We start from the raw sequence: 18,398 nt of genomic DNA, 5'->3' as shown, positions 1-18,398 counted from the left end.
ACTAGGAATTTCTTTCCAAACATGTTTACAATAGTTTAGAAGTCAAAGTGCTTATTAATAGTTCACAATTTTCTTTATATGCTGACACGTGAAATAATTTTCCAAAGTAGATTATGTACCATTATGATGTTTAAGAGCAGAAGTATACTTCTTATATCCATTAAATGTGTTATTCTTTGGTCTCTTTTATTTTTATTTATCAAAATGTTCCTTAATAGCTTAAAATTGGTATTTTAACACAATCAATAAAAGGTGTTCTTAAGTGCTGCTAGAGATTTAAATCAGCTAGGTTTTATCTATAATACACAGAGAGAAGAAATGCTTTCATTACAGTGGTCTAATAGGTAGCTAAATTATTTCAATAAATACATTGTTTAACATTCATAAATTGATAGGACTATAGATAAGATAATTAAAATCAATTAAAATCATAGACGTATTGTATTTCTAGATTTCCTGGTAAAAACTTATTTAGTTACTTCCAGTCTTAGATATGTTCTGGGTTTCCATTTTGTCCCAAAATATTATTTCATTAGCTTTTCTATCTTTATATTTCTTTCTCTAATTCTATCAGCTTCCTATACCATGAAAGTATATCTTGTGAGTTTAATTTAAATTTTTCTGTGCTCACCCCCACTAAATCTAAAATGATTGTATTCCTACTCTCCGCAATGTAAATTTGATAGTGCTTCGTATCTATCCATTATCAAAATTAACACAGTAACAGTCAAACAAAACAGACTAGTAAAGTGCTCATGTAGGAATACAAAACATAAAAGGCTTCGAATAGGACATTCAAACCGAGATTTCTCAATTCCCCTGCCTCCACCACTAATTCACCTCCATTCATTTGTTCCCTTCCCCTATACTACTATTTATGCTGGAACTGGAGAGAATTCCTTACAAAATCTATCGATGAATTTTTCTCTCTAAAATGACATATACACATGCTGTCTAGTAATGTATTTGAGAATCTCTACATGAAAAATGTCTGGTATTTCCTACTTTGTACAGTCCTAACAGATACATACCTATGTCATATGCCAGGAAATCGGCAGAAAAACATTTTGCACCGTTACTCAAGGAAGTGTCATTATGGGTATTTCCTCCAAAAATAAGCATAGCTCCATTGATAAGAACAGCTGAATGAAGGTATCTGGCAAACCCACTTTCTTTCAAAATAGTCCTACAGGATAAAATTTAAAAATGTATTACAAAAGATAAAAAGACCTCCCTGATCTTTTATCAAGTACAGAAAGGATCTAGTTTGAATACAGAATTTTGCTTGGAATTGTAAAATTAACATGCTTTATTATTTTTAACAAATGGCCTCTAAATTTCAATATTTTTAAAAAATATTTTGAGATTCACAGTACCTTAAAATGCTTTGAGGAAACACAATATTAAACATAATCATTAATGATTTCATAATAATTTATATTTTGCATTTTGTTTTTATTTATAAAAGTAGGAAACAAATTTCTTTTAGAGGACTGACTTATCATCAGTTTTAAATTCCAAAGTAAATAAATAGTTAAATGTAATAAATTTACTCTAAACAGTATGCAGTCAAAACTATATGACTCATATGGATCCAATAAAATGTTTTTTAACTCATTAAATATATACATAAAAGTGCACATATCATAAATCTAAAACCCAGTGAATTTCCACAAGATGAACACAACTATGTAACCAGTACTAAAAACCAAAAAATTAAAAATTAACACTATTCTGATTCTAATAGCAAACATTTAGATGGCTGTCTGTACTTTTCAAAATGGAATGACATAATTGGTATTCATTTGTATTCATGTTCTCTTGCTTAAGATTATTTTTGAGGTATATCTATATTGTGTATAATTGAAAATCTCAATGCATTTTTGAGAAACAATAAAATTAATATAAATGTTCTTTTAATTAATTACAGTGCAATTCTAAGAGAAAAACTACAAATATATGTTCACATGTACATTTTACCTGAATGAACTAATATATATTAAAGGTTCAGGACAATATGAGTCAATACTTTATAAATAAATCCCTAGTACAAAGAATCAGAATACAAACACAGTTAACATGTATGGTACAGTTAGTAAGGCAAATATAGTATCTTAAAAACCACAGATTTAATACCACTCAATGGACATGAGTTTGAGCAAACTCCAGGAAATGGTGAAGGACAGAGAAGCCTGGTGTGCTGCAGTCCATGGGGTCACCAAGAGTTGGACACAACTGAGCGACTGAACAACAAATGCTTAAAGAATATGGAACTGACCTCCAGAATGGCAATATAAAGAGATCCATAAGCAATCTCCCCAGGGAAAGAACTAATTATGTAAAAATTATTTTTCTAAAAAAACGTCTTTTTTGGATCTCAAAACCTTTTTGCCAAGAGCAACAACAAATAAAGAAATAATTACTCAGGAACATCAACTAAACTTCAGTAAGAACAGCAACAGTCCATGATATCTGACTCATTGCCAACTCTCATTCCTCCCGTTACCACCACCTCCCACACATACACAACCTGTTCAGCAAGACTGCTCAACCCCAGGCTGGTAAGGTTGAGAACAGAATACTCCTTTATCCCTCAGTTCCTAGTTCAGGGCAATAATATACAACCAGGAGCAACAGATTGCCAATACTTCTCATGCCCCCTAACTCTCGGTGGCAGAAGCTCTATTCAAGGAGAAAGCACGAGAGGTCTGAGTGCTCATTCTCTGCCTTGCTCCCACTCACAGGGTGGAAACTGTATACCAGGCCTCACACACAGGTTAAGAATACGAGGGCCCAAATTTCTTCACCCCTAATATACAGGGCAACAGTTTCAAGATAAAAGAGGAAGGCTGAGAAGAGCAAAGGCTACCATCAATATCCAATGTACATAACACAGTGGTGTCACTCAAAGAACAAGCTCCGAACCCCCACCTATATTTCCAAAGCAATCACAGAGAGGTTGTCCCCAACAGGGAGAGGCAGCCTAAGAAAAGGAAAGGCCCAAAGCTCTCCCAAGGGAACTTGACTTCATTTGGTACAGGGCAGCAAACTTCAAGCCTTAAAAGCACTCTCAGAAACAATGGAGGTTGTTTCTCAAGTATCCATGTGAGAATAATAAGTTAAAAGTAGACCAACCAGAAGTTTATCAGAGAGAATCGGGGGAAAGACAGCTAAAAAGAGCCTTACTGGGGTCAGTACATCAATGATTAGCCTCAAAGACTACCCCTGTAAAAGGTATAAAATGCAATTCAGACCGTGGAGCAATTCATGGCCACAGGGCTTCACTGAAAATAACACAACTATCATTTGGCAATTAGTGGAGGGTAGGGGGTGAGGGTGATACAAACAGAGGCAGATAGCTTAACAAAGAGCTCAGAGGAAAAAGTCAAAGAACTCTGTTAAAATCCCCATCATCCCAGGGTGACTAAGTGCCTCCCCAGCCTGTACCATCTGAAGAGGAACATCGGAGGACGCATGTGGAGAAAGAGACTTCACTAAAAGAATTCAGCCAAGTCCCTAAACAAATGAAATTACAGCAGCCTCAAGGAGGGAGGAAAAGTCAGGATCCAGAGTTGCTACAATGTACTGCCTAAAATGCCTGGCTTTCGGGGAAAATTATGGCATGCAATGAAATAGGAAAATATGACCCATACCATACACAGGAATAAAAGCAAGCAATAGAACTACCTTTGAGAGAACCCAGATGCCAGATGAAACAAAAAAAGATTCTAAAGTAGCTATTAGAAAGACTTAAAAAAAAAAAAATTTAAAGAAGTATAACAATATCTTATTAAATATAAAGCATCAACAAAGAAAATTAACCAGGAAAAGAAAAATGTGGAGTTTTAAAGTATAAAATTGAAATTTTAAAATTTAGCAGAGAGGCTCAATAGCATATTTCAGCGGGTAAAAGAAAAAAATCAGTGAACTAGTAGATAAATCAGTAGAGATTCTGCAATTCCAAAAACAGAGAGGAAAATGAACAGTCTATGAGAAATGTACACCACCATTAACAGCAAGAGCATGGATTTACTGGGAATTCTAAGGTAGAGGAGGGAAAGGTAAAAAAATGTTTGAGAAACAATGACTGACAAAACATTAGCATACATATCGAAGAAGCTCAACAAACTGCAAATAAGAAAAAAGTACAGAAAGAGCCACATTCAGACATAAAATAGTAATACTGAAAGCCAAAATCTTGGGCAAGAGAAAGAAGGTTTTTTGCATACAAGAGAACCCCAATAAGATAAATAACTTACTTCTCATTAGAAACAATAAGGGCCAAAATGCAATGGGATGGCATATGAAAATGTTGAACTTTTTAATAAGTCAGAATAAGAAAATACAGGGAAGAGAAATTATCAAGGTGCTATAATAAGATTTTCCTGCTGAGAATAAAAAATATTGCCTGTCATATCAGTAAAAAAAAAAAAAGGATGCTGCAGCCATCGAGCAATCACATTACAACCCTGATGGTGAGCCCTGAGGAAACTCAGAATGGAAACAGAACACCCACCAGTGAGGCCACCCTGGACAGAGCACCCTGAGCAGATTCAGGATGAGAAGCACAAGATACTGGCCCCAGATAGCTGAGGTGCATCTCAAAGCAATGATTTCTATGAGCCTAGATTTTGTATCTTTTCATACATAGGAAAAAGTGCTAAGTTCCTTAATTCGAGAGGTCTGGTTTTCCTTAAGTAACAGTTATCTTCCGATGTTCTGACTACATGGACTTTGCTGCAAAAACGCCTATTAACCTGGCTTGTCTCTTGCCTTTCTGGAGCAGTCTCTCAGAGTTATCTGAGATGCTGTGTCTTGGGCCTAAGTCCTTAGATTTGTCCACCAAATAAAACATAATCCTGAAATTTTAGGTTGTGCATTATTTTTTCAGTCAACACCACCTTGGTGCTCCCACAGAAGCAGTGATTTTGCCAACTACTTACAGGAGTACATTTGTAAGAGCCCAACAGTCCAGCAGAGAAGTCCTAGCACTGCTTAGAGCAAAACTTCCAACAGGACGGGAGCAATTAGTAATAGTTTAACTGTATCACTTCACCTGCCCCAAGGCAACAGCTCACTGCCAAGAGAAACTTCTTCAAGCTGCTGTTTCACCCACGAGCAAAAAGAGAGCCTAGTGGGTGACTAGTGTCCACCCAAGCAGGGTAATGCCCAAGAAGCCCACTTCTTTTTCACGCCATCGAAAACAATAATGGGGTTGGCAGGAGAGAGAAAACAGGGCTCTCAGCAATCAGGGTACAAAACCCAACAAGTGCAAAGGTTTCTACTAACTACCTCTGGAACTTTACCAAGAAGCCCACCCATAAACTTCATAGGATGAAGTAGATTCCACAAGCTAGCATACGCATGCTGCCAACAGTCCATAAATCCCTCCCCCATGTAGCCAGTACCCCGAACACACCCCTGCAGACAGTACACTCGAGTTTCTACAGGTCATGCATGAGCGCACATGTAAAACTGGCTCCACTCTGTTGAGTGGCACGTGCATAACCTCGAACAGTTTAGGCACTTTAGCCGACGCCCTGGGGAAAATAAGTAACAGGTTCTCCATAGCAGGCCTGGCTTTGCGGAGTTGAGAAAATGCAATCTCTAAAATGTATAAAAATTCATATAACTAGGTAGAATAAAAAAAAAGGAGCAATTTAATTAAAAATGAGCAGAGGATCTGCATATACATTTTTCCAAAGAAGATATACAAAGAGTCAATAGATACATGAAAATCACTCAACAAGGAAACGCAAATGAAAACCACACCTCACACACACACATACTTGTCAGAATGGTATTATTGAAAAAACAGAAAAATAACAAGTGCTGGTGAGGATGCGGAGAAAAGGGAACACTTACGAACTGTTGATGGGACTATACATTGGTTCAGTCACTGTGGAAAACAGTATGGAGGTTTCTCAAAAAATAGAACTACCACATTATCCAGCAATTCCACTCTATTTATCCAAATGAAATAAAACAACTATTTCAAAAATATATCTGCACCCCCATACTCATTACAGCATTATTTATAATAACTAAGGCATGGAAACAACCTGAGTGCCCATCAACTGTTGACTAGACAAAGCTAGAGAAATATTATTCAGCCACAAAAAAGGAAATCTTGCCATTTGCAACAAGACAGATGGACCTGAGGGCATTACACTAAGGGAAATAAGTCAGAGAAAGGCAAATACACTATAATCTCACTCACATGTAGAATCTAAAAAAATCTTTTACTGAACGTATAGATACGGAGGGTAGATTGGTGGGCACAAAAGGCAGGGGGTAAAAAGTAGGTGAAATGAGTAAAAGTGGTCAAAAGGCCTACGTTTCCAGTTATAAGACAAATAAGCCCTGATAGTATAATATTCAGCATGGTGATTATAGCTAACAATACTGTATTATATTTGAAAGTTGCTAAGAACTTAAAAGTTCTCATCACAAGAAAAAATAATTCATAAGTATATGTATAAGTTAACTAAACTTACTGTTATAATCATTTTACAACTCAAACATATATCAATTCACTAAGCTGTATACCCAAAATTAATATAATGTTATATGTCAATTATATTTTAATTTAAAATAATTTACAAGTTTAAAAAGCTAAGTGTTGGCAAGGATGTGAAGAAAAGATATAGAAGTACTACTGATGGGAATGGAAACTGGTATAGTCAATTTAGAAAACAGTATGGACAGTCCTAAAAAAAATAAAAATATAAACTGAACTACCAAGAGCTGTCATATGATCAAGCAATCCCACTTCTGTATGTATATACATATATATCCAATAGATACAGCAAAAGCCTTGAAAAATTCCAACATCCTTTCCTGATAAAAAAAAAGAACACCCAACAAGAGAGAGACAGAAGGTAAATTCCTCAACCTGGTAAGGTTTGAATGGAGCCCACCCCAAGAGATGCATCCACATCCTAATCTTCAGAACCTGGGAATGTTACCTTATTCAGAAAAAGTATTTTTTTCAGATACAATTAAATTAAGGATTTAAAGACAAGGAATTCATCCCGGATTACCCAGGGGACTTAATTCAATGACAAATGTCCATTTAAGAGACACACAGAGAAGAGGAGGAAGTAAGGTAACCGGCCTAATACTAAATATTTAAAAAGCAAAGATTATGGCATCTGGTCCCATTACTTCATGGCAAACAGAGGGGGAAAAGGTGGAAGTAGTGACAGATTTCCTCTTCTTGGAATCTAAGATCACTCAAATGTTGACTGCAGCCATGAAATCAGAAGACGATTGCTTCTTGGCAGGAAGCTATTATAACAAACCTAGACAGTGTGGTGAAAAGCAGAAACATTATTCTGTTAACAAAGGTCCCTATAGTCAAGGCTATGGTATTGCCAGTGGTCATGTATGGTTGTGAGAGCTGGACCATAAAGAAGGCAGAATACCAAAGAACTGATGCCTTCAAACTGTGGTGCTGGAGAACACCCCTGAAAGTCCCTTGGACAGCAAGGAGATCAAACCAGTCAGTCTTAAGGGAAATCAACCCTGAATACTCATTGGAAAGACTGATGCTGAAGCTGAAACTCCAGTATTTTGGTCATCTGAAGCAAACAGTAGACTCACTGGAAAAGTCCCGGAAGCTGAGAAAGATTGAAGGCAGAAGGAGAAGGGGGCATCAAAGGATGAGATGGGTGGGTGGCATCACCAATGCAATGGACACGAACTCGGGCAAACTTCGGGAGATGGTGAGGGACAGGGAGGCTTGGCAAGCTGCAGTCCATGGAGTCGCAAAGTCGGACACAACTGGGCAACTGAACAAGAACACAAACCAGAATGTAACTATGGCAGCAATTGGAGTCGTTCAACCACAACTCCAGGAAGACTAACAGGCAAAGCTAGAAGAGGCAAAGAAAGGCCTCTTCCCAGCACTTCTGAGAGAGGCATGGCCATGGTTACACTTTGATTTTGCATTCCTGGCCTCCAGACCTGTAACAGAATATCTTTTCATTGTTTTAAGCTACATAGTTTGTGGTAATTTGTTACAGCAGCCTAATACAAAGGATATCGACAAAACTAACAAACAAAAAACACAGATAACATCATACTTAAAGGTCAAAGACAAAATTTCTCCTTCTAATACTCTGGCCACCTCATGCGACGAGTTGACTCACTGGAAAAGACTCTGATGCTGGGAAAGGTTGGGGGCGGGAGGAGAAGGGGACGACCAAGAATGAGATGGCTGGATGGCATCACCGACGCGATGGACATGAGTTTGAGTGAACTCCGGGAGTTGGTGATGGACAGGGAGGCCTGGCATGCTGTGATACATGGGGTCACGGAGAGTCGGACACGACTGAGCGACTGAACTGAACTGAACTGAACTGAAGATCAGGAATAAGCAGGATTTTTACTCTTGTCACTTCTATTCAACTTTGTATTTGAGATTATAGAAAGGAAAATGGGCAAGAAAATAAAATGCATCTAGATGGGAAAGAAGTAAAATTCTACCTGTAAATGAAATGATCTTGCATGCAGAAATTCAAATAAACCTACAAAAAATTACTATAGCTAATAAATCAGTTTAGCAAGTTTGGAGGTTAAAAGAACAATGTGCAAAAAATAAACTGTACTTCTATTACAAGAAATGAAAAATATTAAGATAAAAATAATAAAACAATTTTCAACAGGATCAAAAACAATAAAGCATTTAGAAATAAATTTAATAAACACAAAATTTATACCAGGAAGACAAGAAAATATTGAGGAGAGAAATTAAAGGCAGCCTAAAATAATGAAGATACCTTTTTACCTAGATTGGAAAACAAAATACTGTTAACATGGTCATACTCTCCAAACTGATCTATAGATTCAACTTACTCCATAAAATCCCAATTGGATGTTTTTTAACTGGCAAATTCTTTGGAAGTAAAGCTATGACAAACACAGACAGCATAGTAAAAAGCAGAATCATTGCTTTGCTGACAAAGGTCCGTATAATCAAAGCTACAGTTTTTCCAGATCCACATACAGATGTGAAATGGGCCATAAAGAAGGCTATGCGCCAAAGAATTTTTTCTTTTGAATTGTGATGCTGGAAAAGACTCTTGAGAGACCTTTGGACTGCAAGGAAATCAAACCAGTTTATCCTAAAGGAAATCAATCCTGAATAGTCACTGGAAAGACTGCTGAAGCTGAAGCTCCAATACTTTGGCCACACGATACAAAGAGCAGACTCACTGGAAAAGATCCTGATGCTAGGAAAGATTGAGGGCAGGAGGAGAAGAGGGCGACGGAGGATGAGATGGTTGGATGGCATCACCGACTTGATGGACACTAGTTTGAGCAAACTCCGGTAGATAGTGAAGGGTAGAGGAGCCTTCAGTCCTGAGATCGCACTTAGCAACTGAACAATAAAAACAATCCTATGATTCATGTGGAAATTCAAGGGCCCAAAATAGCCAATTCAAAGAAAGGAAAGAATGCTCTTTTCAACAAATGGTGGATATCCAAAATAAAGAAACTGAACCCTTCCCTTACAATATATACAAAAATTAACTAAAAATTGAATAAAATGCCTAAATTTAAGAGCTACAAGGGATGAAACTCATAGAAGAAACTGTAGAAGCAAATATTCCTTGCCTTGCATTAGGCAATGGATGCTAAATATGACACCGCAAGTGTGACAAAACGTATAACAGATAAAACAGTCTTAAAAATTAAAAAATCTTGAGTTTCAAAGGACACTAAAAATAACATGAAAACTAACACACAGCATGGAAGAAAATATTTATAGGTCATGCATCTGATAAAGAATTTATATCTAGAACATATAAAGTACTCTAACAACTCTAAGAATATAACTCTGGGAATAGAGGGGCATTTCCTCACCTTGATAAAAAAAAATTGTCCAAAATTTATGCTTAATGGGAAGAAAACATAAGCATTCCTTCTAAGAAAAAGAAAAAGACAAGATATATTCTGTACCACTCCTATTCAACATTTTACTGGAAGTCCTAATTAGTGCAATAAGCCAAAAAAAAGTGGGGGGGGGGATAAAAGATATACAAAATGGGAAGGAATAAATAAAACTGTCTTTTTTCACACACAACACGATCATCTATGTACAAAATACCAAACAATCAACAACAACAATTTAAAACTCCTGGAACTAATAAGTAATTACAGGGAAGTTTCAGGATACAGGGTTAATATATGAAAATCAATCGCTTTCTTACTCACTAACAATAAACAACAGATATTTGAAATAAAGACACAACACCATTTACACAGCACCCGCACAAATTGAAACAGGTATAAATCAAATAAAATGTGGATAAGATCTGTATTAGGAAAATTATAAAACCCTGATGAAAGAAATCAAAGAAGTAAATAAAGGGATAGTCCATATACAGAGACAGGAAGACTTACTATTATCAAGACATCACTTCTTCCCAGTTTAGTCTATATATTCACTGCAATCCCAGTCAAAATTCGAGGAAGAATAGCCAACACAATATTGTGGGAGAAAAACAAACTCAGAAAACTGACATTACTTGACTTCAAGACTTACCATAGAGATACAATAACCAAAATAGCATAGTACCAGGGAAAGAATAGACACACATCAGTGGAACAGAACAGTGAGCCCAGAAATAGACCCACATATAGTCAACTAGCTTTTAACAAAAACAATTCAACAGAGAAAGCCAGTCATTTCAATAAATGGTGCTGAAACAACAGGACAGCCAAATGCAAAAAAAAAAAAAAAGAAAAGAAAGTTGACAGATCTTATTTCTTTTACAAAAATTAACACAGGATGAATCATAAGACTAAATGTAAAATACAAAACTATAAAACTCCTAGAAGATAACACAGGACAATCACAGGGTGGCCATGAGTTTGATGACTTTTTAGATACAGCAACAAAAGGACAATTTACATAAGAAAAATGCTAAGTTCAACTTCATTAAAATTAAAAACTTAAGTTCTGTGAAAGACATCATTCAGAGAATGAAACAGTAAGCCACAGACTTGGAGAAATTATTCGCAACAAATATCTGATAAAGTATCTGAATCCAAAACATACAAAGAACTCTTAAAACTCAACAATTAGAAAATAACTCAATTAAAAATTGGCTGAAGATCTGAAAATACAGCCTTTCAAAGAAGACATAAAGATGGCAAAATAAGTATATGAATAAATCCTCAACATCATAGGGCATTAGGGAATTACAAATTAAAATAATGACTCACCACTACCTATTAGAATGGCTAAAATTCAAAACATTAACATCAAATGCCAGCAAGGATGCAGAGCAACATTCATTGCTAATAGGAATGAAAAACTGTACAATCACTCTTACAGCACTAAACATATTCATAAAAAACTAAACACACTTTTCACACAATCCAACAACAGTGATCATTGGTTGAAAATTTATGTTGATGCAAAAAATGTTTATAGCAGCTTTATTAATAATTGTCAAACCTGGAAATAACCAAGATGTCCTTCAGTGGGTGAATGGATAAACAACTGTACCACATCCATACAACAGAATATTATTCAGTGATAAAATAGGCTATTAAGCCATGAAGAGACTTCAAGGAACCATAAAAGTATATTTCCAAGAGAAAGAAGCCAATCTGAAAAAGGATATATACTGTATGATTCCAACTATATAACATTCTGGAAAAGGCAAATCAATGGAGACAGCAAAAATATCAACAGTTGCCAGGGGTTGGGCAGGGAGAGCAGGAGGTGAGCACACATGATTTCAAGGGCAACTTAAACTACTCTGTATGATACAGCAGCAGTGGAACATGTCGTTATACCTGGTGTAAACCCACTGGACCTATAACATGAAAGTAAATCCTAATGTAAACCATGGACTTAGGTAGTGATAACGGATAAATATTGACATCAATTGTAACGGATGTACCACGCTAATGCCAAATGTTGTTAATAGACTGGGGATGGGGAATATATGCAGGTATTTGGGAATGCTTGCTCCCTACCTTTTGCTCATTTATCTTTAAACCTAAAACTATTCTAAAAAATAAAGCCTATTAATCAAAAGACAACAAGAAGATAAAGTGATGGTGATGAAAATTGCAGCTGCTTTTCAAGATATGATATCTTTACTACAATATATAAACCAACCTCCAGTACCTAAAAAGCAGATAATTTTTTAAAAATACATGAATTGTAAAATGGGATCTGGATTTCTCACTTTCAAAAGGGATTTGGGATTTACAAATATGAAGGAGAGGAAGTCTAAAATAAATCCTATAATGTTGTATTACATTATTATTCAACTTAGACAAATATACAGTAATAAAGATACACACGAATTTCTATAAATAGATACAGATATATGTTTGTAAATCCTCTGGCTCCATCTTCTGACAGGATCTATAAACAATAGAATAGACTAGAGATCTCTTCAAGAAAACTAGAGATACCAAGGGAACATTAAATGCAAAGATAGACTCAATGAAGGACAGAAACGGTATGGACCTAACAGAAGCAGAAGATATTACAGATATCTTATATCTTGCAGAAGATATAACAGAAGCAAGAATACACAGAAGAACTATACAAAAAAGATCTTCACGACCCAGTTAATCATGATGGTGTGATCACTCACCTAGAGCCAGACATCCTGGAATGGGAAGTCAAGTGAGCCTTAGGAAGTATCACTACGAACAAAGCTAGTAGAGGTGATGGAATTCCAGTTGAGCTATTTCAAATCCTAAAAGAAGATGTTGTGAAAGTGCTGTACTCAATATGTCAGCAAATTTGGAAAACTCAGCAGTGGCCACAGGACTTGGAAAGGTCATTTTCATCCCAATCCCAAAGAAAGGCAATGCCAAAGAATGCTCAAACTACCGCACAATTGCAATCATCTCACATGCTAGTAAAGTCATGCTCAAAATTCTCCAAGCCAGGCTTCAGCAATACATGAACCATAACTTCCAAATGTTCAAGCTGGTTTTAGGAAAGGCAGAGGAACCAGAGATCGAATTGCCAACATCTGCAGGATCACCAAAAAAGCAAGAGAGTTTCAGAAAAACATCTATTTCTGCTTCATTGACTATGCCAAAGCCTTTGACTGTGTGGATGACAATAAACTGTGGAACATTCTGAAAGAGATGGGAATACCAGATCACCTGACCTGCCTCTTGAGAATCCTATATGCAGGTCAGGAAGCAACAGTTAGAACTGGACATGGAATGACAGACTGGTTCCAAATAGGAAAAGGAGTACGTCAAGATTGTATATTGTCACCATGCTTATTTAACTTATACGCAGAGAAAATCATGAGAAACGCTGGGCTGAAGGAAGCACAAGCTGGAATCAAGATTGCTGGGAGAAATATCAATAACCTCAGATATGCAGATGACACCACCCTTATGGCAGAAAGCGAAGAAGAACTAAAGAGCCTCTTGATGAAAGTGAAAGAGGAGACTGAAAAAGTTGGCTTAAAGCTCAACATTCAGAAAACAAAAATCATAGCATCATGGGAAATAGATGGGGAAACAATGGAAACAGTGGCTCACTTTGTTTTTCTGGGCTCCAAAATCACTGCAGATGGTGACTGCAGCCATGAAATTAAAAGATGCTTACTCCTTGGAAGGAAAGTTATGACCAACCTAGACAGTATATTAAAAAGCAGAGACATTACTTTGCCAACAAAGGTCTGTCTAGTCAAAGCTATGGTTTTTCCAGTAGTCATGTATAGATTTGAGAGTTGGAGTATAAAGAAAGCTGAGCACCGAAAAATTGATGCTTTTGAACTGTGGTGTTGGAAAAGACTCTTGAGAGTCCCTTGAACTGTAAGATCTAACCAGTCCATCGTAAAGGAAATCAGTCCTGGGTGTTCAATGGAAGGACTGATTTTGAAGCTGAAACTCCAATATTTTGACCACCTCATGCAAAGAGTTGACTCATTCGAAAAGACCCTGATGTTGGGAAAGATTGAAGGCAGGAGAAGAAGGGGACGACAGAGTATGAGAAGGTTAGATGACATCACTGACTCAATGGACAAGAGTTTGTGTAAACTCCGGGAGTTGGTGATGGACTGGGAGGCCTGGTGTGCTGTGGTTCATGGGGTCGCAAAGAGTGGAATACAACTGAGCGACTGAACTGAACTGACAAACACACCAAAAGAGTAATAAACATACCTAGTCCCCTAATCTTGTTTTTAAATACAATTATGTACTAGATGCAATCAAGGTTCCTTGAGGAAATAAATGACTTACTCACGCAAGGAAACTACAAGATGTGAAAAGAATTTTATTTATTTTATGCCTGTGCCAAAAAGTATAGAAAGGCACAAGAATGATTGGGGATGTGTCTGAAGAATACAGAACAGTGACTGAAAAACTTCACAGAGGCCAAATCTGGGACACTTTGGGCACCAAAAGAAAGAATAGTAATAGATTATAAAACATTGAATAAAATAAAAATCTATCAGTTCATACTGATATAAGTGAACATACAACTTGGAATATTTATACAGAAAAACATTAGCATACCACCATATGGTAATCATCATAGTAATAACTGTTTCTCAAGAATTATTAAAGGATGCTAAAACTAGTATAAAATATAGGGAATCCAGAAAGTGCTACTGATGAACCTATGTGCAGGGCAGCACTGGAGATGCAGACAGGGAGAAGAGACTTATGGATATGACCAGGAGAGATGAGGGAGGGAGAAAGTGGGATGAATGGAGAGAGTCGCAAGGAAACATATGCAATTACCACACGTAAAATAGATAGCCAATGAGAATGTGCTGTGTGACTCAGGGAACTCAAACAGGGGCAACCTAGAGGAGTACAGTGGAGTGGGAAGTGGGAGGGAGGCTCAAGAGAGTGGGGACACATATCTACCTAAGGCTGATTCATGTTGATGTAAGGCAGAAATCAACACAATATTGTAAAGCAAATATCTTTCAGTTAAAAATAATTTTTTAAAAAAAATTTAATGAGAAACTGTGTTTACATAAGCTAAAAGTATCCCCCAGAAGGTTGTTTATTATTTACAAAAGAAAAATTGTATCTTTACAGAGGAGAAACCTGAAAACACTTTAACCATTACTTTAACCGAAATATAAAGCTAAACTCTCCAGAATGTTCACAGCAGCCTCACTCACAATAGCCAAAAGTAAAAACAACCCAACAACTGTCCGTCAACTGATGAGTACATTAACAATACGTGGTATATTCGTACAATGGAATATTATCCAGCCATTAGAAACAATCAAGTGCAGAACATACTACAGCGTAGACAAACCCTGAAAATATTATGCTAAGTGAAAAAAGCCAGATGCAAAAGGTCACATACTATACATTTCATTTATATGAAATACTGAGAATAGGTAAAACTATAGAAACAGAAAGTAGATTAGTGGTTTCCAAGAGATGGACGGAAAGGGTAGAGGAAAGTACAGGGGTTCTTTTAGGGGAGAAGGAAATATTCTGAGATTAGTGATGGCAGCACAACATTATGGATAAACAAAATCACTGAATTGTAAACTTTAAATGGTTAAAATGGAGAATTCTATGTTACAAGACTTCTATTTTCTTTTTCAAAAAAAAGTCATAGGAGAACACATTTTACTGTTCTACCAAAATGCGAACTGAATATAATCATGAGGAAACATAAGACAAACTACTTTTTCGGTATTTCTAAGTATAGTTTAAATCTTTTTTTAAGTTGAAAAAAATGGGAAAAAATGCCAAATTTATAATTACAGCTGTAAGTTATAAATGATAATGTTTTGAATGTCTCTTATGTGTTAAAACATACTGTGCTTTTATTATTGCCTTTTAAAGGAACACAAAAATAGAGAATACAACTTCAATAACAGGACAAAAAATCTGAGGTCTCTACTGTTACCAAAAAGCCTTGACACAGAAGAAAAATGAAAATGTGAGCTCCTACTACAAGCTCTACAAAATACATGCAAAAAACACTATGAGACATCTCATTTAACGAGGCCTCATGCGACGAGTTGACTCACTGGAAAAGACTCTGATGCTGGGAAAGGTTGGGGGCGGGAGGAGAAGGGGACAACAGAGAATGAGATGGCTGGATGGCATCACCGACTCTGTGGACATGAGTTTGAGTGAACTGCGGGAGCTGGTGATGGACAGGGAGGCCTGGCGTGCTGTGATTCATGGGGTCGTGGAGAGTTGGACACGACTGAGTGACTGAACTGAACTGAACTGAACTGAAGGAATGGAGAACCTAATGGCCCTGGTACCAAAAATCATTACAGCAAATTTAAAGTCTCTTAGCAAAGGATAATACCAATGAATAAAACATCCTAAAATACAAAAAGAATCATTTTTGAGAAACGAGAATTTCTACAAATACAGGATGTTTTAAACAATGCTTTTGTGGTACTATATTAAAATCTCAAAAAAATCTCTGAAATCACATATGCTTGAAATATGTTTTTCATAATGATGTTAATCTGGTCACATGAAATGATTTCCTATAGCTTTTTAAATTTGATATAATGAGAGTTAGTTTTACATTAGAGTATTCAAAGCTGACTCAATGGACATGAGTTTGAGAAAACTCTGGGGGACAGTGATGGACAGGGAAGCTTGGCAGGCTGCAATCCATAGGGTCACAAAGAGTCATACACAATTGAGTGACTGAACAATTCAAAGCTACTTTATTGAACTATCAAGATTTTGTGGTTTCTCTAAAAATGTAACTGTCAGAGGTTTTGGAAAAGTGATACAAGACAATTTCACAAATATGTTATTAGTTAACAGTATTCTACAAAATACTGATGAACGTGCTATTGGTGCTGTTTATCCTTGACAATTTCTTTGCATAATGAGTGTCTGAAATATAGTGTATTTGTATACTATATTTACATTTATATATACTGTATTTATGAAAAAGTGAGGGTCACTCAGTTGTGTCCAACTGTTTGCAACCCCGTGGACTGTAGCCTGCCAGGTTCCTCTGTCCATGGAATTCTCCAGGCCAGAATACTGGAGTGGGTAGTCATTCCCTTCTCCAGGGAGATCTTCCCAACCCAGGGATTGAACCCAGGTCTCCCACATTACAGGAGGATTCTATACCCTCTGAGCCACAAGGGAAGCCCACAATATTTATATATATTTGTATACTATATTTGTATATATTTGCATATATAATACATTTGTTGAATATATAGCTAGAAACTATTTCATAGGATGCATATTCTACATATGTGTATGAATGTATTCAAATTTAGCTGAAACTGTCAACAGGTTTTTCAGAATGCTTCTACTAGTTTATACACACTTGGATAAACAACCATATAAATTTTAACCGTTTAGGTGGATGTGTAGTGGTATCTGAATGTCATCTTAAATTACCTTGTGGTAATTGAGGCTGAGCAGCTTTTAATATGTGTTTTGGTCATTTGGATATATTTTTGTTCAAGTTGCTTCCCCATTTTCCACTGAGTTGTCTGACATTTTCTTGCTGATTTGTAGTACTTCTCTATACATTTAGGAAAAGTGACCTTTGTTGACTTTATGTATTGCCAGTATCTCCTACACTGCAGTTTGCCTTTTTAGTTTCTCAGTGATATTTTTATACACATATAGTTCAGTTTATCATGTTTCCTTTATTGAGAATACTGTTTAAATTCTATTTTTAAAGTCTCTTTACCAATAAAAACAAAGACATTTATCTGTTATCTTCTCCAATATTATCTTGCATTCTACACCTAGATTTACAATGATCTGAAACTAATTTTTGTGTATGAGATGTAAAACAGGGCCCCAGATTCATTTATTTCAATTGTATAACCATTGACCCAGAATCATTTATTGAAAAAACAACTGTCTAGTGCCAACTGTGTTATAATCTGTATCCGTACTTAGTCGCTTAGTCGTGTCCGACTCTTTGCGACCCGCTGGACTGTAGCCCTCCAAATCCCTCTGTCCATTGGATTTTTCAGGCAAGAATACTGGAGTGGGTCACTGTTTCCCCCTCTAGGGGATCTTCCAGACCCAGGGATTGAATCCACGCCTCCAGCATCTCCTGCATTGCAGGAAGATTCTTTACCCACTGAGCCATCAGGAAAGCCCCATGTTATAAAGTTCCGATAAATGTGTAGGTCTATCTGGGGAATTCCTATTTGCTACAATGGTTTATGTCCCTATCTCTGCAGCAATACTTAATTACTATAGCTTCACATTCATGAGATCTAGAAGAGAAGACTTTCAGCTTTTTTCTTCTAAAAGCTAGTTTTAGCTATGATTGATCCTTTGAATTTTCATATAAATTTTAAAATAGGCATGTCAATTTCTAAAAGAAAATATTACTTTCTGCAATTGTGTTTTGGGATTACATTAAATCTAAAGATCAATTAGGACAGAATAGATATCTCTACAAT

At 36.3% G+C, this 18,398-nt stretch overlaps 1 protein-coding gene across 2 annotated transcripts in view; it reads right to left on the bottom strand.

Moving 5' to 3' along the window:
• ATRNL1 (attractin like 1) overlaps positions 1-18,398 on the bottom strand; it is an 843,932-nt gene that overhangs the window by 694,229 nt on the left and 131,305 nt on the right. For both annotated transcript variants that reach the window (XR_016038801.1, XM_055424575.2), the window contains exon 10: positions 1,032-1,186. Coding sequence is in view for 1 of the 2 variants with exons in the window: in XM_055424575.2 (XP_055280550.2) it covers positions 1,032-1,186 (155 nt within the window). In the remaining variant the exon portion in view is untranslated. The remainder of the gene's footprint in view (positions 1-1,031; positions 1,187-18,398) is intronic.

This window comes from Moschus berezovskii, chromosome 12 (genome assembly GCF_049115385.1).
Source record: "Moschus berezovskii isolate FMDL1 chromosome 12, NW_MosBer_1.0, whole genome shotgun sequence".
Classification (NCBI taxonomy): domain Eukaryota; kingdom Metazoa; phylum Chordata; class Mammalia; order Artiodactyla; family Moschidae; genus Moschus; species Moschus berezovskii.
Note: the sequence above shows the minus strand (reverse complement) of the source record. Positions and strands in the feature narration are given on the sequence as shown.